General features: G+C 36.2%; 1 protein-coding gene across 1 annotated transcript; it reads right to left on the bottom strand.

Moving 5' to 3' along the window:
• Nucleotides 1-350: 350 nt before the first annotated feature.
• LOC117338826 (actin-interacting protein 1-like) lies at nucleotides 351-24,105 on the bottom strand. The gene is made up of 16 exons (XM_033900184.1): nucleotides 24,010-24,105; nucleotides 23,063-23,190; nucleotides 21,916-22,009; nucleotides 20,918-21,065; nucleotides 19,453-19,636; nucleotides 18,228-18,302; nucleotides 14,629-14,706; nucleotides 12,798-12,889; nucleotides 11,969-12,110; nucleotides 10,985-11,066; nucleotides 10,425-10,578; nucleotides 9,385-9,466; nucleotides 7,272-7,382; nucleotides 6,296-6,463; nucleotides 4,337-4,487; nucleotides 351-3,000 (listed from the first exon to the last, which is right to left on the bottom strand). The coding sequence occupies exons 1-16, from the start codon at nucleotides 24,029-24,031 to the stop codon at nucleotides 2,900-2,902; spliced, it is 1,812 nt and encodes a 603-aa protein (XP_033756075.1). The 5' UTR covers nucleotides 24,032-24,105; the 3' UTR covers nucleotides 351-2,899.
• Nucleotides 24,106-24,348: the final 243 nt, after the last annotated feature.

The raw sequence follows: 24,348 nt of genomic DNA, 5'->3' as shown, positions 1-24,348 counted from the left end.
CTTAGCATACGTATAGTAACGTTCACCTTACGTTTCAAAGCAAAACAAGTTCCTTAAAAATATTGATTCATTTCTGTATCCTACCAAATGTCAGATAGTGAGGAAAATTCAAGTAATTTATTTGGTATTCTATGTGCATATATTACTCCGGACCAATTGTTTTGGTGAATTTCTAACAGTTTATTTTAAGATAACAGTAAGAAATATGTAAATCAGACTTCACCATGGTTTCCGGTTGTAAGTAGTTCTTTATAGGAATTGCACTAAATACTCTGAAATATCTGACCTGTCCTTTTTTTAGAACATGATAAAATGAATTAAGAAAGAATATGAAAAAAGAAAGCAACAAGTTTTAATAAGACTTTTCCCTCATGGCTTTTATTTGTGTCTGTAATATGCATGACGTCCCCAACAATTTTGATGAAGTCATCAATAATAAAATATTGTAGTGATATTTACAATACCAGGAAAGCACAGAACTGTACATTAACATTGTTAATCTGCATTCAACCAAGGATTTAGGATTTTAATAAACATTCTTTTTTCTGAAAGTGTCATTATAGTAAAACATTTTTTTCGTACTGTATATTCGTTATGAATCCATTTAAATTTCAAGTGAATCACCTTATGGACAGTGAAAATTGGATTTCGCTGAATTATGTACATGACAATGTGAATTAATACTTTTGATCAACAGTCTGGATATGTAAATTTTTCGTGTCATCATGTGCACAGTGCACACTGCTAAAAAAATGGCCTCCTTTTAAGTGAATCGTCTGCAGTTGAAAACGGCAACAGCATAAGTTACAAAACAAAAGATAGACAAAGAATTCACTAGAATTTCACTCAGGCAGCAACATGTATATCAGATGAGACCTTTGTTCATGCAAGCTGCAGCTGTCTAGACGATTCACATATTCCTCAGTATTGCAGTAAGAATGTATTGTCAGACAAGCTCTACCTGTTATTTACAGATATAATTTGGTAGAATGTTGAGAATAAATATCAACGTTTCATAATTCTGAATTGACTTTTCAAATAACATCTGCCACAACTAAAACCAAATCCAATGTCGAAAAAAAGGTGTTTACACGGTTCATACTCTGTTTCCATCAGTCCACATACGTCAGCTTCTTGTTAGTATAATAGAAAACAAAATGAGCCCCTACTCCTGCTATGTTGATGTAGTAAGAGTAGAGGCTCATATTTTTTCCTTTTAATACAAACCAGAAGCAGACAGCTGTGATCTTTCTATAAACAAAATGACTGCCTTATTTTTCAGAACGGCCATGCAATATTATCAGCGTTACATTTGAGCAGGGTTTCCGGACAGAATTGCGTGGTCAAGCTTGACACTGGAAATCAATGTGAATTTCGGAATGGCATAGAAACGTAATTGAAGGAGTATTTATAAAACATGTACTATTAACAAAAAAAGTTTTTACTGTGATCCCCCTTTAAGTTTTCTTGATATTCTGTCATCGCAAAATTGTTACTGTATGAAATTCTTCCATAGAACAATGATGTTTATGATTATATTGTAACAGATGTATGCATGTGCTGAGTGTGGTACCCATTCCAGTATGCTACAATGTACATGCCCATTATCAACTCTCTTGGCCTCTGGGTTATTGAGATAGAGTTTGGCCTATTTGATCCCTGTGACCTTGAATGTGGGTCAAGGTCATTCATTTGAGCATGCCACAGGATCTATATAAGGTCTCTGTGTCAGGTAGTTATTGAGAAGAAATTGTTTAAAGGAAAAGCTGACACTGGACAGATGAAAGATGGCACACCACGGTATAAGCTCACTTGCTCTTAGGGCAGGTGAGCTAAAAACAAACAAATCTGTCCTCAATAGATAACACAAAACAAACACACTGAAAAGTTTATCCAACGTCATCACATATTGTACTCACAAACACTTTATTAAAATCAGCAGGCATAAGATTCCCATCATAGTATAACTAATGTTAGGGACGATATTCACCAATGACATGACCTGCATATCATCTACAATGTTATCTTAGGGCTATTACGTTAAAATATCTACCTGACCCAAGGACTCCACATCAAATCACTTCTATCCATGGTTCGATTCCCTTCCAACTACTTCTATGTAATTTATTAAATAAATTCTATGGGTAGTACCCCTTAACAAAACCTAGAGTCCTGGGGTGGAATAGATGTTTAACTGGAAAAGCCCATAGGACACTATGATTTTTGTATTTCACAAGTACCTGTGCTCCTAGTTTTATACATAAGAATATTGCATAGAGAAGTATAAGTAAATAAAAATGGTTTCAGTAGAATTACGTTCTTAAAAAAAAGTCATCTTCTTTTTAACTGTTTCCACTAGATCCGGCTCAGCACTTGTAATATATGTTCCCATGCAGATGGGAAAAATTTTTTGTAAACTCTCAATCTCAGGTTTCAAATATCAGAAATATTTCTTTTTCTCACAACGGAAACCCAGCCTTATCCTGATTGCTACCAATTTTCCAGCCATCATTGTACAATAATAGCCTTCAAGGTAGATAGTGTCATGTATACTCAGACTGCAGCAGGATAAAAATATATCTCAAGATAAATCAGTCGTGATCTCTATCAATCAATACAACTTTTAATTCATTTAATTTATTACAAGTTGTACTAAATAAATATGATTTATTCAAAATATATATTAGTAGTGTTGTATGAATAATATATCAAAGCAAAAAATAGCACGTTGACATATACAGTATATGACCAAAAGGACATGTTTAGAATTGGCCGATTTGGAACTTTAGCCTCATCAATGAGATTGTCTGTGTACATCACATCTTAGCCTTGGTAATGAAAGCATCACCTATAACAAGTATATCTATAATAAGTGGTTAGTAATCACAGCTGAAGACGATCATACTGTCCATTGTTTGATGCAGCTGTCACTGCCTGTTGTCAGAATGGTGGTCGGATTTTGCCACACAACTCTTGTCACGTTACACATGGGATGAGCTCCTAGAAGTAAAACAGAGATCGGGTACATGTTCTGCCTTACAGTATAAACACTTAATTGTTTATTAGAGCAAGAAAACATTCAGTGATGTAAGCAAAATCCCCTCTTGAGTAATACCTCCTCACTGACAAGTACCCTGCATTACCACCGTTACCTGTTTAGAAAACTTGATTCTATGAAAATACAAGAGGCCAAGAGGGCCCAAGTGTCTGATTTGTTTGTCCCTCTTGGGCCCTTGGTTGTGATCCCCCCCCCCCCCCCCCCCCCCCCCCCCCCCCCCTGCCCTAGCGTACTCTATACCCCCAACCCCACCCACCTGGCCCTAGCTGTGATTTCCCTTCACCCCGGGCCTAGCCTGTGATTTCTCTGTCCCCTGGCCCCCTCCACCGGGCCTAGCTTGTGATTCTCTGTCACCCCTGGGACTGCTTGTGATTTCTCTTCCCCCCTAGCTGTGATTTCTCTGTCACCCCTCGGCCCTAGCTTGTGATTTCTCTATCAACCCTGGGCTCTAGCCTGTGATTTCTCTGTCACCCCTGGGCCCTAGCTTGTGATTTCTCTGTCACCCCTGGGCCTAGCTTGTGATTTCTCTGTCACCCCTGGGCCCTAGCTTGTGGTTTCTCTGTCACCCCTGGGACTAGCTTGTGATTTCTCTGTCACCCCTGGGACTAGCTTGTGATTTCTCTGTCACCCCTGGGACTAGCTTGTGATTTCTCTGTCACCCCTCGGCCCTAGCTTGTGATTTCTCTATCAACCCTGGGCTCTAGCCTGTGATTTCTCTGTCACCCCTGGGCCTAGCTTGTGATTTCTCTGTCACCCCTGGGCCATAGCTTGTGATTTCTCTGTCACCCTTGGGCCCTAGCTTGTGATTTCTCTGTCACCCCTGGGCTCTAGCTTGTGATTTCTCTGTCACCCCTGGGACTAGCTTGTGATTTCTCTGTCACCCCTGGGCCCTAGCTTGTGATTTCTCTGTCACCCCTGGGCCCTAGCTTGTGATTTCTCTGTCACCCCTGGGACTAGCTTGTGATTTCTCTATCACCCCTGGGCTCTAGCATGTGATTTCTCTGTCACCCCTGGGCACTAGCTTGTGATTTCTCTATCACCCCTGGGCACTAACATGTGATTTCTCTGTCACCCCTGGGCCTAGCTTGTGATTTTTCACTCAAGGGTATGGCAGATAGCATTTGCTGATAACACTTAAATCGCTTCAACAATTCAATCACATCATGTCAGAGCCAGCCGTTTGACAATGCAGAACACCACATCATCAGGTATGTGAATTCTCTGTCACATCCTCAAGGTAGGGAAATGTTCTGTCATTAATATCTTAATAATCCTTACCTACGTATTGTTTAGAGTTGTCATATGAACCCTTTGTCGTATCCCAGATAATGAAACTGTTGTCTAAACTGCAAGATGCAAATCTGACTGAGTCGGGACTCCAGGACACACAGTTCACCCGGGCTGAATGTCGTGTGCTTTCCAATAACATCTGAAAATAATAATAAAAAAAAAACAACACTTAAAATTCATTTTTTCTGAACGATAAACAAGGTCATTCTACACAGTACAATCAGATAGCTACAGAATTAGTTTGTAAAGTGTGAGTTGGAGTAGTCATCCATTGCTATACCACCATTTGTTAGCCCTGTGTGGCAGTATAACGGGTGATAACAGGGGTTCACTACAACAGTCATACAGTTGATGTTTGAAAAGATAAATTACTAGAACACTGCCAGGTCAGCTGGGGCCCCGTCTTGTAGCAATATATCCCTCTAAATCATAAAGAAGACATCTGACCATACACCTGAGGCTGACACTTATAATTTTGACTTCAAAATCAATTGCAAGGAAGCAAACTATACATTTACATGACATTGTACAATGGTTTGGCTCCTTTCCTTCCACTTCCATATATGCTGGGCTAACAGAAATGTAAACACTGGGGCAATATTCATTTGTCAGTTCTGATGTGTTTTATAACAATTTATAAACAACTGGAATCAAGAGCCAGGGTTGTAGTCATTATGTTGCAGACCTTTGGTCTCAAATGACCTTGACCTTAAATGCACGGAGGGGCTGTGATGCCCCAGTAAACAGTGTCAACCACACAACCTCAGGTGAAGATCTGACACTACCTGTGGTGGTTTGTGTTTCTCAGGAAGCTAAGAAACGGACCGGTCTGTGCTGATATGATAATCAACAAAAAGACACAAAATTTAACGTCAGATCTTTGGCAAAGTGACCTTGCATTGACCTTTGATTGATGGTAATGTGTTGAGTAATGCGCTATTAACAAGGTTTTATAAAATAAAAAATCTGTTCCTAGCAAAATGTTGGCAGTATGTGGGGTTTGGGATACAACAGGGGGCAGTATACCAAGTATTTAAAGGGACATCACAGTAAAAACGTTGTAATTTTCATTGAATGTACATGTTTTGTTCCTTTCCAGTTATGTTTCTGTTCTGTCCCAATGTTCACAGTCGATCTCTATGTCCAGCTTGACCACTCGATATAGTATGGAATCCCCCTCTAAATTTAGCGTGGAAATTATTTTTAACTCATCACGTGACTGTTTTGAAATCAAGGCACCACAAACACACGATAGTTTACAAGGCGAAATATTCCATCAGGGTTAGTTGGATAATGATATTATACAGTGGTTTAAATGTTAAATAACACGTTCTGTATATATTCCGGTACACATATTTATGTGTAAATAAGTGTAAACACTGTAGATATAGTATAGTGACAGTAGCGATGTACTGGTACAGACTGTATAAATATTACCGAGTTTGTGTAACTATTACAGAGATTGTGTAAATATTACCGAGATTGTCATGACCTACTATCAAGCAATGAAGCAGAATTCAAGCGGCGTCCGTATTACTGCTGTTTTCATGTTTGAACTGTTCCAATCTATTGTACTGCTTCCCCAGTTTAATTCTAGGATTGTGTTTGACCCATTTCCCTATTATTCTCTTCATTGCAGAAGCTGTTATATCGTTTTCAACAGCAGTTGATTCACATTGGAAGCCAATTTTGTTTTCAGGTGTTTTAGTTTGTTGTGCGCATGCGTTTTATCGTATATGTCACAAAATTTGCATATTCAGACTATTGATCAACGAATTGTGATATCCTTTTTATAATTAATAATTGGTGCTTTTATGTACATATATCATCAAATTCGAATAGTTATTGTTCATAAGGTTATTTTTTTAAAAGATATACCCAATAATATGAAAAAAATACAAATAAAGATTGGTTTACCGTGATGTCCCTTTAATATGTAACAATTACCTTATACTCAGGAAGTTCATAGAGGCGGACATATCGGTCACTGCCACAAGCTGCAAGGAATTTTCCGTCTGGAGAGAATTCTAAATCTGTCACTTCACCTGTTGACTGTATTTTGTTCGTCTCCGACAGCGATCCTCCACCAAGGTCATAGATGTGAATGGTCTTGTCCTGGACAAAGGATAATTGTTTTCAGTATTTATTTTTAAGATTGATAATCTATAATTAGTTATTGATATAATTTATTATCTATCACTACTTACCTATTATTGGTAGCCTATCATTGAAAATCAATTTTTGATTGTTTTACCCTTGTTTCCATATTTTAACACTTGGGGGGAAACAAACTAATTTAGCTCTGATGTTCAAATTGTTATAGATGCTGATCAAGGGCGATCACCCAAAAAATGGGGTCATGGGTTCAGATAGGGGGCTTCTGGGTTTAGATATGGGGCTTGTGGGTTCAGATGCAGGGCCTGTGAGTTCAGATATTGGGTCCTAAGGTTCAGATATGGTGCAACTTTGTACCGAGAGGATCAGATGCAGAGCCTGGAGATTCAGATGTGTGGCCTGTTGAAGCTCAGACTGGGGGCCTTGGCGTTATGATGTAAGGCCTGAGAGTTCAGATGAGGGGCCTCGAGATTTGGATGTGGGTCGTTGAGGTTCCGATACAGGGCCTACGAGTCCAGATATAGGGTCTAAAAGTTCAGATATAGTACCTAGAGGATCAGATGCAGAGCCTGGAGATTCAGATTGGGGGCCTGTGGATTCATCATATGAGTTTTGGGGTTCTAGTGCCATTTAGAATTGACAGCAGAACAAAACACTTGAAGGAAACTGAAGCATGGAAGATCCTGCTTTCATGTATACCCTCGACTGGTCTAGGTCAGACCACATTGTTCACAATCAAAAATACTATCCAAAGAGTTAGAGTTTAGAGATGGCTGAGGGAAAACAAAATTTTAAAATCTGTATAAACCTTTGTTCCAGCTACTGCCAGTATGGTTCCAGTGCTGTTGAGGCCAAGTGATTTCGGTTCATAAGGCACATTTTGAACAAAGCTTTTCTGACTACCATCAAACACAGCCACCTGAAAAGACAACATCAACATTCAAATATATCTACATGTATTTTTTACTGTTATTTAATTCAAATGTATAGTTATATTGCAAACTGCTACATTGTAAACACAAATCAGAGGTATTAAGAACAGAGAGCCTGGTAATGAATATTGTATTTATATGAAGTTCTAACAACCAAAGATTAAAATTATACCGTTTCCTGAGATATATCTTACATTATATCCTATAGGTTTGTAAAAACATAAATTTTTTTGGAATACAAATCGGAAGTGAAAGCAGCAGTCACCAAACTGTAACGTTCACCAAACTGTAACGTTCACCAAACTGTAACAGTCACCAAACTGTAACGTTCACCAAACTGTAACGTTCACCAAACTGTAACAGTCACCAAACTGTAACGTTCACCAAACTGTAACAGTCACCACACTGTAACGTTCACCAAACTGTAATGTTCACCAAACTGTAACGTTCACCAAACTGTAACGTTCACCAAACTGTAACAGTCACCAAACTGTAACGTTCACCAAACTGTAACAGTCACCACACTGTAACGTTCACCAAACTGTAACGTTCACCAAACTGTAACAGTCACCAAACTGTAACGTTCACCAAACTGTAACAGTCACCAAACTGTACTGTAATGTTCACCAAACTGTAACAGTCACCAAATAGTAACGGTCCCTGTTACATTATTTACATTCCCAAAACCATCCCCGCAGTAAATAAAGTACAGTCAAACTTCGATGTTTTGAAGTTCAAGGGACTAACAAAGAAACTTTGAAACAGCGGGACTTCAACTTATTCATGGTTGACAATAGATCAATGTTTTTTTTATAATGATCATATCTGTTACCGTTTAATGTCATCCGTGTCTTCGTGTTGATCGTCGCCTGTCAGGCTCACATCGAAATGTTTAGTTAATTTACCCCAAACCCAACAAAATAAAAATACTTTTCATCAATTATACCTTAGCATTTTTTAATTAAACAAACTATGTATATGTTACAAAGCACTTATATCCCGGCTTATAGATAAAGCAAAAATACAATGCACACTTACGTTAACGTTTATCTGCTAAGACACATGTGTTTACGTTATGGGCATATAAAATACAGAATGCCGATCAGTTGGAGAATGCATGATTGAATGACAAATAACCGATTAACATGGATATTTATGTATAAGTATGAAACGTGACACTTTGAATATGAGTGAAGACATCGCTAATTGTTTGTGTTTAAAATTGATCCGCTTTTGTTTTACTGTTCCGTAAAATTTACTCACCAACCGCTGATTTCAATGGCGGTGGAGATCATCAAAGAGGACTACCAGTATGGTTTACCGGAGTAATTAAATGCCATGGCTTCTAAATACACCTTTTATCTATCAATTAAGTCTGATTATTAATTAATCCCATGATCGGGAGTGGCAACGCACGCTATCGTTATCCTTATTGTCAGTCAGGGCATTTTTGGTAGGGGTGTGAACTCTTGCCGCGGGGGTCACGACAAACACCTGTCCAGTGGTCAGTACAGGTAAACTTTTTGTTCGAATCATGAGATATCGATTACCTATAATATCAGTATAAACATTTGAATCATATATAGGCTCGTTAGTAGCATTATATAGTGAGGAAATAGGGGACCAAGCAAAAAGTTCGATACAGCGAGAAATTCGAATTAACAAAGTTCGAATCATCGAGGTTTGACTGTAGTTGATATTGCAACAGTGTTTGAAGTGTATATCAAATTTCATCAAAATCTGACAATACCTAAATTTTGACCAATGTAAAGTGAATTCTGCTTACTACGAAGGAAATGGGCCTCTAGATTGCTGATCATTTGAACAAACTAGGTACCCCTTCATCTCAGTGTGCTAATGATCAAATATCATAACCCATTGGGGCTTTTTGGTTATTGAGAGGTTGAAAACGTAAATTGGTTCACGACAGACAACACATGACTGCGGACAAAAGGTTATAAAATCAGTTGACCTAAATACATCACTTACTTGACCCAAGCAGGCAGCCACTGTTATGTTCGCTTTGCTTGCCACAGCCTGCGGTTGGGAATCTAACTTTGTTGATTCTGACCTGAAGGAATGAAACATAATACAAATCATCCAGAAGGAATACACATCTGATGTAATAACATTCCTTTGTCCGAACCAGTATTCACGTATCCCTGATGACCAGACATTATTGCTTTAATTTCCAGACCCCTGGATTTTTACTCCATAATTATAAATATTCTGGCATCGTATATAAAAGTATATACATTTGTATTGATATATATTTACATTCCTAATGTGGTTTGCTGATATGAACATACCAAGTGAAAACAACAAACATATGACCATGAATACACTATGAAAACCGTATGAAAACACTGTCTCTCGTGCAAATCACCTGATTAATCGAGTCATATTAATACGCCATCAACAGTAAGACAGGAAGAGTAGCTTCCCTTGGATCGATAATGTTGGTACGAGATAAGTGTTAAAAATATTGAGAGAGCATATACATTTTAATCAATTATGCCATAATTCAAGAATTAAATAATAAAGAAACATAATACAAAATTAAACAAAAAAGACCGAAACGACATTAAAATAATGGTGTGGTGCATAGGCGGGATCTCCCGGCTGTCTAATAATTTGGCGTTTCGTCGTATACATGATAAATTTTTCTTTTTAATAAAATTTCTCATTTTCTCGATATAAATATTTTAAATCAAGGTTATGTAAATATATGAATTGAATAGATTTTTTAAATTTTCATTGCGGCTATGAATACCAGTAGCTAGCTACATATCCTCCGAGGCGCACGGTAGCTGCAATGACAATTTAAAAAATCTATTCAATCCATATATGATGACCAGACATTATTGCTTTAATTTCCAGACCCCTGGATTTTTAATACATAATTATGCATATTCTGGCATTGGATGTAGTTTCCAGACTACTGTTTTTTTTAACTAAATAACTATGCATATTCTGGCATCGTATATAAAAGTATATACATTTGTATTGATATAATAAAGCATACATACGGGTACTGCTTCGTCTGTGTATCAATAAACATTATACAGTCGTCCATCCCTACGCTCACAAGCGTATCTCTAGACACCCTGATATCGCTGACCTGGTTACTGTGACCTTTACCCTCAATCTCTCCGTCCTCGAAAGTATCAGCTCTCATGTAATGTTGGTTGTATTAAGGAAACAATTTCAAATAGAAAAAATGACTACGATCCATCAAATCGGAAAGTAAATCAGAAGTTTTTAACATATAAATTTTAACCAGAATCTGGTAGGTGTAATGCTAAGTGATACATAAGATGATTAAAGGGCTATAACTCTTTATGTAGTGGAGCATGATTTCTATTTATTGAAAGAAATTCTAAATGAGAGATGAATATGTTACATTCTCGACAGGATCATAGTATAGATAGATGGCCAATGTCAATTTTTAATTGTTCAACTTTTTTCATCTTGTACGGGTGAAGGGTTTAAAATAAATGTCTTTTTTCAATTTGCAAAATTGCCATATCAAGAGGAATGCAGATCTGTGTAGTTAAAATGATTTTCAATCAAAGGTACAAAAGGATATTGATATGTCCATCAGAGCTGCCAGTGAATACAGTGCTCCTATCCTCAGATAGACACATAGAAGTCACAGTTTTATTTGTTCCCTAAAAGAGAGAGAGAAAATAAATTGAAAACAATTTTTTTTTCTGTAAGTTCTGAACATATTTTTTAGATAAAAAGCTGAGATTTTGCATTCATTCAGTCCTAATGACTGTACATTTTATAACATTCAAAATATTAGAAATTATCATAATGACTGTCCATTTTATAACATTTAAAATATTAGAAAATATCTAATACATTTTATAGGTGGGGTAGTAACATGCATGATATATTTTAACAAAAGATCCCAGAGGGATGATAATTTACATACCGGCCAAGAGTCCACGGTGACCAAACTGGTCATTACCAGTTTAATGGTCAATGACCCAAAATGGTCATAATATGCAGATGACATTTTGTAAAGAAACTTTTTTTTTCAGTAGCAAAATATTTTTTTTCAAATGAAAAAATACTTACACCTGGGTAATTTTAAAAAGAGGCCTAGAGGGCCTGCACTACTCACCTGGATATTTCAGTAATCATGGCAAAATACTCTCTTATAAGTTATATTACAAAATCTAATATTTACTACTCCCATATCTTGTCCATCAGCATATTACTTCAAATGAAATGGTGTGACCTTTTATTTTTAACTTTGACCAATGACCGCCAAAATGCAGTTGATGAAGACCTGGACGTGTATGGTGTAATTCAATGGTGTGAATATGAACTCTATCTGATCAGGAGTTCACAAGGTATCTTTTACACAAACAAGCTCATCATGAACAGAAGCATGCACAGACACCAACACAAAGTCATTATTACCACCCCTCCTCCCCCTTTCTAAGTTACGAATTAAGTATCTGATATCCCGTGTGTGTGTGGGGCAGACACACCCTCTTAACTGAACTGAATGTCACCCCTAGATACACACACCCTGAATGAATCATTACATGACATTTACCTTGAGGACCCGCAGGGGCTTGTCTGGGTTATTGACATCCAGGTAGTTGATGTAGCCGGACAGAGAGACAGACAACAAGTATTCATCCTGCCATAGACAACCCACCTGCATGTCATTAGTTTGGGAGCCCATCTTAAATGTCCTGAAACAATAGGAAGAGAAGACAGTTGGAGGCATGACCTTGAGCTATGTTTGTCAATAGTGTCAAACAATATAGATGTTATCACAATAATGTAAGAGAATACATGGAGGATCATCAACATGCCTGAGACTATCGGGAGGAAGAGACTGACCTCAATTTCTCCCATGTTTACAGAGTTGTCTCCCATCATTTACAGAGTTGTCTCCCAGTATATCTGTTCAGTATTTCTCCGTCATCCCCTAGGGTGTGATATCTCGGTCACTACCTAGGGTGTGATTTCTCTGTCAGTCACTAGGGTGTGATATCTCTGTCAATCCCTAGGGTGTGATATCTCTGTCACCCCCTAGGTGTGATTTCTCTGTCACCCCCTAGGATGTGATATCTCGGTCACTACCTAGGGTGTGATATCTCTGTCAGTCACTAGGGTGTGATTTCTCTGTCACCCCCTAGGGTATGATTTCTCTGTTATCACCTAGAGTGTGATTTCTCTGTCAAGTGAATATTAATTAACAATACTAAACCCAAGCTTATAATTAGATAGGTTTTAACTGGTGTCACTGTGAAAGTTTAAAATTCTTTCTTTATCTTTTAAATGTAGAAAAGATTGTTGTCAAGTAAGACCAAAATATCACATATATTACAAAACAGAAATAAGATTACAAATTAATACACATATGGGATACATACGACACACAAGCCATTGTCTCCACGTCCCATATCTTACAGGTCTTGTCGCCAGAACAGGTCATCACTTTCTTACCATCACTGTTGAAACTTAGCTATTCAATAAAAGGAAAAAAACAGACTACCAGTTATACAAACTCTGTATTGCAGGCTGTACATCTACGACAATGCTATATTTGCATTCACTTGCTATATGTGATAGATCTTTCCAGTAAGGTCAATATCCAACCTGTTTTGGAGAGTTTCACTAATACTAGAAATAAATCATCATCACTAATTACAAAATAAATGTTAGAAGGACATATCTGCACTCAACATTTAATATGCTTATAGCAACTTTGTTGAGCAAAAAATAACCTTTCCTACCTATCCAACCACATCCTCCCCTACTCAAATATTTCATGGGGGAGAGGGGGTCTAAAAAATGTGATATCTTTTCGGTTTCTAAAGCAACAAGAGGCCCAGAGGGCCTGTATCACTCACAATGATATTTCAGAGGGACCATGGCAAAACACTTCCCATTGGACCTACCTAGTAATTTACCTTGACCTTGTTGATCCCCTTTCATTTGATTCAGAGAAAAGATAAGAAATTTGACCTTAACCTTTTGGCTTAATGACCTTGAACCTTGATTTTTGACTTAAGAAGACATTTTTGGGAATTGAACATCTTTACCAAATTCCATGTAAACCAGTAATTAAATACTAAAATTCACAGCTAGTAGACCACCCGAAAAACAGGAATTTTCTTTGTAGAATATTCAGTGTGCCATCTGGCAAGGATCAATCTTATAGGACATTTTACACTTGATCTATCCTTTCGGATCAATTCTACTTCATGATGTCAGAACAAAATGTTCATCACTAAAAAGATCCAAAATTCGCCATGAAATTGACCCAGTAACCTTGATCTTAAGTCGGTTGACTCCTTGTTAAAATCCAACCAACATTGCCTCATAGTGTCATAAGAAAATATTTTCAGTAAAATGACCTCTGAACCCATGACCTTAACAGATTTCTTGTTTAATTCTGAACAAGTTTGCTTCATTATGACATAACCAAATGTTTATCTGTAAAAAGATGCAAATTCGAATCTGACCTTTTAACATGATGACCTTGACCTTTGACCTTGACTTTTTAACTTAGTGTCCATTTTAGGGAACTTAAAATCTTGACCAAGTTTTGTGCGAGTCGGTCACTAAATACTGAAGTTATAGCCAGGAGTAAGACTTGTGGATGGACAGATAGACGATCAGACAGACAGAGACTTTGATACAGGGCCCTAATAAGATATTCTACCTGCCAACATATGTACCTATCAAGCGGGTCAGTAAAGAGGAATCAAACACAATCAATTCTTCATGCTAGTTACCAGTAAATCAATGATATCTGTATTAGGCCAAAAATAAATTAATATAGTTGGTTTGGCATAACCTGCCTGACCCAGAAATATTGTGCTGACCCAAAAAATTTTATTGTGGAAAATAAAACGTTTTTTAACGATTTGATCGTTTCAGATATTTATGTCCCGAAGTTGCTGTGCTGGTTTGAAACGACGTCTCCCAAACCCAAATAGGGTTGATGTGTGTTTCTTTTGTTAAAGAACACAAAAATAAATAATGATTTCCATATTCTGGTTTCTTTTCCAATATTTTGGTTGAAATCTGTTTTTAGAACTGAATAAAAAAAAAAGTCAGCCCTACCTACCTACGCATTTCTAAGACCCCCTGGCCGGGTTACAGCAAACCAAGATACTTTTAAGGGTGGCCTTATATGACAGAACTACACACATTACCATACACTGTGGTAAGTTTATTGAGCCAGGTAAAACTTACACCATAGATACCACCGTTGTGCGCAGGTTCTCCTAGTTGTCCCATCTTATCACCAGTTTTCCCTTCATAGACAAAGGCCTGTAAAGAAATGTTAGAGTCAGGTTAAAAAAAGGCAGAATTTACATTAAAAACTTGAACTTTAATCAACTCTAATTGAATAGATCAGAAAAATGCTGACTTTTGTACAAAAAAAACAAAAACAAAAAAACAAAAAAACACATAAGGCCATACCAATTTAATTTATTGTTCGTCGGATTTACCGCTCCTGTTTTATCAAAATCAAAATTAAAATTAAAAAAAAAAAATTACCGCTCCTATTTTTTCGTCAACGAAAAATGACGAATCCGGAAAAAATTCGAGCGATTTCAAAATTTAGAAAGTGCCTTTCTGGATCAATTGAACGTTTGAAACGAAGGTCACAGTACAGTAACTGAAGCGCTTTTTTAACACTGATGTGAACTGTCAAACACAATGAAAGCACGAGGGTTTACCTGAAGAAAAGTTGTGTCAAAATGGGTATTTTTGTTGTATCAGTAACGACAGAACGCGGCCGTCACAATGTACTACAACATACAGCTATGGAGGTGAACGGCGCTTCATCATTTGAACATTTATTTAACAAGGTGAACGAAACACACTCTCGTCGAGATACGTATATCGAGCAGTCGACCCCCGTCTGCAGACAGCATCGTTGTGTCATTGCTTACGATGACATTATCTTTGTGTCAAGAGTTGGGCATGAGTTTTTAGTTAAGCCTCCAAGCGTGATAGCGACTCCTGACAAAACGTCAGCCTTTTCTGTACTGATGGAATCACAGAAAAAACGTTCTCTCCCACAGACAGTGATATTGGTGTTATATCCTATAGGTCTGAACAAGTTACTCAGAAACTGTTTTTGAAATACAAGTTTGAACTGATATTACCTCAGTATTAACTGTGATTGAAGTGCAATTTCTTTTCAGTATTTAATTACTTTATAGTACTGTTCAAGAACAAAGATAAGAAAAACCCCTTAAAATCTTTGATTTAAAACATAGATGCAGCAAGTCATCCGTCCTTAATCCATATTTTATATCAGTGTCTTCAGGTTGTTTACAAAGACATTTTAAAGCTTTAACATTGAAGTCCTGAATGGATCCATCTTTGATTTGAAATGGATGTTTTATTGTTTCATTTTATATTTTGTTCGGTGTTTACACTTACATTGTATGTCTGTCTGTAGTCTAATTATTGTTTTATAGAAGATAATTATTTATAATTTTGTGATACATTTAGAAGTTCATTTGCATTTCATAATTATGTTAGTGTTTTGTCTCTTTTGTATTTTTGGTATTTAAATTATTCTTGTATCTAACAGTATCTTTACTATCTTATAGGCTCTTAATCATTCCAATTCAATCTGTTCCTTATTTTTATATGACAGTCCATGAAAGATTCAATTTTAATGTGATTATTGGTGACAAGAGGTTTGTTTTGCATTCCAAATTATCAGTAGGTTAATTTCCATGTTTCCTGTATGTAATTTTGTTGAATAAGTATTAGGTTCTAGTCATTTTATTGAAATCATTTGTAACTTAATGTGCCAATCAAGTATTAAGTTCTAGTCATTTTATTGAAATCATTTGTAGCTTAATTTAATGTGTCAATCAAGTATCAGGTTCTAGTCATTTTATTGAAATCATTTGTAACTTTATGTGCCAATCAAGTATTAGGTTCTAGTCATTTTATTGAAATCATTTGTAACTTTATGTGCCAATCAAGTATTAGGTTCTAGTCATTTTATTGAAATCATTTGTAACTTAATGTGCCAATCAAGGAAAGTATTTTATATAATTTTGAATCTTGTTTCCAGAAGTATACTAGCAGTGCATAATTTTGATTAATACAATACTGTTGATTTTGTTTTAACAATGTGTTTGTTGATTATTTTGAAATAGCGATTTAAACCTTGATCTGTTTCATCAAAACATCTTTCATATCACTAGACTTCAGGATTTGGTTGATAGAGACACCATACCGGTACATAGAATTTATTATTGTTATACATATGCATTCTTAATGAATGATAGAGTTTATCGTTGAAATGATTTGCTCATGCAGGTAAATTTGAAATTAATAATACAATGTATATGGTTGCAAAAAGGTTGCTCCATATTGTTGTGGCTTTATCTTTTAATTTCAATGGATAGTTCTATTTAAAACGCTATTAAACAGTGTCTTTCTCTCTTGTGTAGCTCTATACACTATCTCAGTGCTGTGCAAGTCATCACTTTACAACATTTAAGCAGTTAAGAAGTGTTTAACACATGTTTTCACATTATTTACACAGTCAAAGACATTTACTGATATTGAGACCTCTGAAATAATTCGCTCGCTCCAAATTTTCATGATTTCAAAATTATTTTAAAAACAAAAAAATTTCGCTCGCTCGCTCCAATTTTGAAATCTCGAAACCCGAAGAACAATTTATTAAATTGGTATGGCCTAACCATGATAATACAAAGATATTTTTTAAGTATGCCACTACTCTGCTTGATAGAAACTGACCACAATCGTCTAATAATACCAACATGAGGCCCAGAGAGCCTGCATTGCTCACCTGGATATATCAGTTATGACAAAATACTCAAATTTTTCACATATTTTCCAACTGTTTGAGCTGCTTCTCCAAACAATACGACCCTTGAATGCCATATTGTGTTATATTCTATCTTGCATTAGAACAAGATTTGAAATACCTTAAGAGTGGTAAGCTGGCATGCTATAAATCTTACTTCTCACTATATTATACTTTAAAAGTCAATGTTTGATTTTCTAACAGTATTATGAGGTAATCAGAAGTCAATCTCATTAACACATCTTGTTATAATAATTACAAGAGGCCAATCATAAGCTGTGGACCTATCAGCAATCTGGCACAAACTAACAGCAGGGACAAGCCCTTTAGCTAAATTCCTCTTTTGAGGCCCAATCCTTTCTGTCCCATTGTGTCCACTGCTTTTCAAGAAATAGTGATAAAAATCTTCAAATGTCAAATTTAAGGATGGCCACCTGTCGACCATTTTATTCTCTCAATCAGACTGGAAATTGAATGGGTACATCAAGGGATCAAGAGAAACCTACATGTGAAGTTTGAGATAGATCCCTCCAGTACTTCCTAGAATTAGCAAAAACAAGGTTTGTTTACAGACAGATGATGGACCAGGCACACACTGTAGGGTGATTTTAATAGCCTACCATCAAATGAATGATAGTTAAAAAACAACTTAACATCAAAGACAGGGCTCAAAGTGGCACTTATTTTAGTGACCATGGCACCTTAAATTAACCACTGGCGACCAGTTATTGACCTATAAGGTGCCAATTTTTCAAAGGTTGTATGTAGTCAATGCTTAAATGATCTTCACAATCAAAAAAGTTACAGAGAGATGTTATACTGAAATAAAGAATTAAAAGATATTTTTTTTAAATGTAAGACAACTTGGCTGGGTGACTGACCTTTCCAATTGGCTCCTAGATTTTATAACTTGGTAGCCAAACAGGCCACCTGGTAAAAATATCCACTTTGAGCCCTGAAAAACTATAATTGATGTTCTTACCTGTTTGTCAGATCCTCCACTAATAAATACTTCACCCTGAGGGGCATATCTCACAGCATTCACAAAAGCTGTGTGCTGAAATTCAAAACAAAAACATAAAAGCTGACAATTTGATCACTTCCCTAACCAATGTAACAACCCCAAACAAAGATCATTTTATCACTTCCCAAACCAATGAAACATACCCCCAAACAAAGATCATTTGATCACTTCCCAAACCTTAATGTAACATACCCCCAAAGATCATTTTATCACTTCCCAAACCAATGTAACATACCCCCAAACAAAGATCATTTTATCACTTCCCTAACCAATGTAACATACCCCCAAACAAAGATCATTTGATCACTTCTCTAACCAATGTAACATATCCTCAAACAAAGATCATTTGATCACTTCACTAACCAATGTAACATACCCCCAAACAAAGATCATTTGATCACTTCACTAACCAATGTAACATACCCCCAAACAAAGATCATTTGATCACTTCCCTAACCAATGTAACATACCCCCAAACAAAGATCATTTGATCACTTCACTAACCAATGTAACAATCCCCAAACAAAGATCATTTGATCACTTCACTAACCAATGAAACATACCCCCAAACAAAGATCATTTGATCACTTCCCTAACCAATGTAACATATCCTCAAACAAAGATCATTTGATCACTTCACTAACCAATGTAACATACCCCCAAACAAAGATCATTTGATCACTTCTCTAACCAATGTAACATACCCTAAACAAAGATCATTTGATCATTTCCCTAACCAATGAAACATACCCCCAAACAAAGATCTTTTAAAGACAATATACACTTATTGCCGGTACAAATTTCCCTAGGTATCTCATATAAATAAATTACAAACCATTATTTCTACAAAATTTTGCTGTATTGATTTCAACGAGCAATGTTAACACTGTTATACAGTCGAGGAAAGCTTTAATCAAAAGAAAACAAAATTAGACTTTTGAGTTCCAAACTACAATACACAAAATCCCAACAGCAATGTAATTAGTATACTGTGTAAATAGAAATACCTATATTTCTTCAGCTGATATTTATAAATATCAGATAAAGAAATATAGGTATTTCTATATACAAACTGAAATCTCACATTTTTTCCATCTATTTTTATCTATAAATCATATAAATTATATTTTTAGATCTGTGTTTAGGGCTGTGAGACTTATAGATAATATATAATTATACAAACATCACTAATTGTCTTCTTGAACTTGAAAGGTGGTCCTTCAAAAAACACCATGGAATAGTCTTCACTGCAGGTGACCAAGCGGAAGGGTCGTTGATTTCGAAAGGACACGTTGTTGATGGGTTTGCTGTGGCCCATAATATCTCCTACAGAACTTCCAGAATCGGCTAGGAACACGTGTCCAAACCTGTTACATAATATATAATGAAACCAGATTATAAAGTCAAATACATTGTTTAACAGAAATAAAATAAGCTTAAGTCAGTCTTAAACTTGTTAAAGGAATTATTGTCAATTTTCAAAGTACTTCCAACTAAAGTTATTCACCAATGTATACAAACATTCCAAATCTCTTTACTGATTCCAGTTATGTGCCCCATGACTTAATTAGTTAACTATCAACGTTGTGCCAGTTATGTGCTCAATGACTTAGTTAACTATCAAAGTTGTGCCAGTTATGTACCCCATGACTTAATTAGCTAACTATCAAAGTCGTGCCAGTTATATGCCCCATGACTTAGCTAACTATCAAAGTTGTGCCAGTTATGTACCCCATGACTTAATTAGCTATCTATCAAAGTCATGCCAGTTATGTGCTTCATGACTTAATTAGTTAACTATCAACGTTGTGCCAGTTATGTGCCCCGGCCATGACTTAGCTAACTATCAAAGTTGTGCCAGTTATGTGCTCAATGACTTAGTTAACTATCAAAGTTGTGCCAGTTATGTACCCCATGACTTAATTAGCTAACTATCAAAGTCATGCCAGTTATGTGCCCCGGCTATGACTTAGCTAAATATCAAAGTTGTGGCAGTTATGTACCCCATGACTTAATTAGCTAACTATCAAAGTCATGCCAGTTATGTGCTTCATGACTTGTGCCCCGGCCATGACTTAGCCAACTATCAAAGTCGTGCCAGTTATGTGCTTCATGACTTAATTAGTTAACTATCAACGTTGTGCCAGTTATGTGCCCCGGCCATGACTTAGCTAACTATCAAAGTCGTGCCAGTTATGTGCTCAATGACTTAGTTAACTATCAAAGTTGTGCCAGTTATGTACCCCATGACTTAATTAGCTAACTATCAAAGTCATGCCAGTTATGTGCTTCATGACTTGTGCCCCGGCCATGACTTAGCCAACTATCAAAGTCGTGCCAGTTATGTGCTTCATGACTTAATTAGTTAACTATCAACGTTGTGCCAGTTATGTGCCCCGGCCATGACTTAGCTAACTATCAAAGTCGTGCCAGTTATGTGCTCAATGACTTAGTTAACTATCAAAGTCGTGCCAGTTATGTGCCCCATGACTTAATTAGCTAACTATCAAAGTCGTACTTATCATCTTTGTCAATTTTATTGTGACATCTAAGATTTGAAACCAATATGAAAAAAGTAATAAACTTAATCAACTTGAAAGTTAAAAGCATTGAGATTGGTTAATTGGTGACCTTTGACCTATACGTACTTGCTCCTGCCTTCTCCACCAACAGCTATCCTCTTGCTCTCTCCGTCCCAGGCAATATCTTTAATCTTGCCAGAGATGGGCTGGAACTCTGACTTATTGATGTGTTCCTTATTAACAGTGTCCCAGATTATCACTTTTCCGGCTGAATCTACACAGATACAATTACATTACAGTTATGTAAAAAGAAATCCTTTTCCAAAATTCACCTGACAAATATTAGATTCCACAGAGTTATATACTTTCTACATTATGTGTAGATAATATATAGATTATAGAGCAATCTACTTCAAATTAGAAAATGTTGGTGTCTGTTAATGTTTTTAGCTTTTCAGTTAAAATCATGTGGTTATTCTGAGCTGTCTAAATTAGACATTTCCATTGTCTTGAATCAAAAAAGCTACCTATATTTTTGTATATGTCTTTTGTTTTTTATGGTTATATTCATTACCAATTAAAATCTCACAAATTCTGCTTTAGTATGTGCAAGACTTGGTTAATATAAAGAGGTTATCAATAGTAATTAACCGCAGTGACAGTTATCTGACACCTCAAACTCAAACATCTATCACTTTAATTTCTATATATTTTCATTGTAAGCAAACAAATGGTCATGTATTGTGTTTAAAGATAGGACAATGATCAGCATTCATATATAAGTTATCAGGCAAAACTAACTAAAACACAAATTATTTGATATAAACCATATTTTTGATTTTTGAGTTTGTACATGTATTTTTGATAAAAAATATTTGAAAAAAAAACCCTTTATTTTGCTAGTATGTTCAGCTTGATGAAAACTCTAACTGTAATTTAAATTTTATTTGCAGAATCAGACACAACACATACTCACCTGAAATGGAGATCATTATGATTTGGTGTATTTGACTTCAGCACTTTTATTTTCCAGCCAGGTGGCAAATGAATCAAATATAACCACATCCCAATTTATCCCAATCTACAGCATATCTTGACGATTATACAAACAACACTATACTTACCAGCGGAGGCAATATAGAACCCTGAGGGCGACCATTGTGCAACTGTAGCTGCCGTTGAGTGTTTGGAGATGATTTCTGCATCCATGTACGGATTCTGCAATCCATTAAATAAATCTTGAAATTATTTCTCAACAATCTAATTATGTTTAATGATTCCATACAAGACTGTGACAAAATTGAATATTATTATTTGGTGGAAGTCTTTTGTAAACCACAAGGTAAGTTGAATTGTAGAAGCCCAGCCTCCCATACATCTACAGACTCCAAAACAAGCTACACATAGAAGTGTATAAACTATATATATACAATGTAGTAAATTCATTACATACAAAAATATGAGATCCAAGAGGGATCTTAATTGACACTGACTATTGAATGATCTTTATTTGTTCTTGTATGATCTTTTCTCTACTTTAATGATCTGATAATTATATAACCAATGCTAACACAGACACCTGGGTGACAACATAAGCTCCTCATCTCTTCAATAGACAAGCTGAAAATTGTTCAAGGATGGAGGGATGGTTGTGTGACAGACACTGGACGAAGAACAATTAGCTAGGTAGGCCAACCATCTGATGATGGTAGGCTAAAAATGGAGGTGATACATTAAGACAAATATTATGTCATATAAGATTTTGGATGTTTTAGTGAATATCATGAAACACACAATGAGAGTCAACATACAAGTAGCACAGCAGGGCTCAAAGTGACGCCTGTTTTAGGGGCCATGGAGCCTTGAATTCACCATTGGCGACCAGTTATTGACCTAAAAGGCTCCTGCACTGCCACTAAAAAAATCATGTAAATTTGCGATTTGGTTAATTTTTCAAAGGTTGCAGTCAGTGCTAAAATGATGTTCACAATAGAAAAAGTTACAGAGAGTTGTTATACTGATCTTTAAGTTAAAAGATTGATTTTTTTATAAATTCAAGACAATTTTTTTGTGGCGTAGCGTTTTTGAGTGCAGCACGTGAATGCACTGTGTCGTTATTAACTTACATATTCTCGTTACGATATTAACTAAGCCAGGTGACTTACTTTTCCAATTGGTGCCAAAATAATATAACTTGGTAACCAAATAGGCCACCTGGTAAAATATCTACTTTGAGCCCTGCACGGTACGTACAATCCTGTCTTTACTTACAGCAAGATCACGCATAATGACATTGTTGCCATTTGTGTAGAGAAATTTGTGTCTGCCTGCTGGACACCCTCCAAGAACTATAGGTACTCCTCTTTGTGTTCGTGGTAAAGATGCGAAGATTTTGTCCGCTGAAAATAATATAAATCAGTGTCAAATCATGCCAATCTCTAATTAAGAGGAGCTACAGTATATAAGTTATTCCTGATCACCTGTGTACTAAAAAGAGCACCCCTGTGTCTAGATCTAGAGCTAGTGCAGAGTCGCAACACTTAAATCTCATGCTCGATATACTTCCGTTTACAATAACTGAAGGCAGTTCATGACACCACGAGAACAGTTATTCTTGTGATTCCCGATAGTTACATACACTGTAGGTCTCTGATCTAGGTACAATTTGATCCATTTTATTAGTGATCAATTAAGAAAAATACAGCAAGTTTCAACGAACAAAACAAACAAAACATAAATATGCATTACACCATATGCATTCTGCAAAATACAGTTGATGCTGTCAGAGACCTTTATAACAATCTAGGCCTCTGATGTTGTGCACAGATGCAATAGGTTGTCATCCTATCATGCACCTGAAGTGGGTGTGGGCGGGTCTTACAAGTTACATGTTGGAGGGAGTAAATTTAAACGTAAACCTAATCCATGTTTTACCAACATACATACATATGACATACACATGATAACACAAATGAATTTATTTAGCATATTGCCGATATATGCAGCAGTGATAGATATAAATCACTTTCATTTCCGGGTTCGAAGGAAAATATAAACACAGCCAAAAGTTCGCCGGGGTTCTGTACGGGCTCACTTCCTGAAACTATTTCGTTAGCTTGGTATCATGCGGCATAAGAAACCAAGTTGTGTCGTTTGTATGGCATAATTATACAGAGAATACCTCCGCCGACAACACTTTAAGTTTGTTTGCTACTTACCAACATGGCCCTTTACAGACATTCTGAAACGATGATATCCCTTCACCGGTTGAACACGGAAATGAGTAATCGGAAGTGAGCTCGGCGCATGTCAGAAAAACCTTGAGACCATATTTGGTATTACCTAGTTAGCAGGTTAAGATACGGGTGTAGATGATTACGGTATTCTATGCTATCTTTATTTATACCCATACTACCCTATACTGTTCTATACTAACTCATTACTACACAATATGGGTAGCTAATCTGTAATAAGGGAAGCAACTCTTACATGTTAGCTTTTCAAAATAAATAAATTGCCAATAAAACAAACAAGCAAAATCAGCGTTGTGCACCATA

This window comes from Pecten maximus, chromosome 12 (genome assembly GCF_902652985.1).
Source record: "Pecten maximus chromosome 12, xPecMax1.1, whole genome shotgun sequence".
Taxonomy (NCBI): domain Eukaryota; kingdom Metazoa; phylum Mollusca; class Bivalvia; order Pectinida; family Pectinidae; genus Pecten; species Pecten maximus.
Note: the sequence above shows the minus strand (reverse complement) of the source record. Positions and strands in the feature narration are given on the sequence as shown.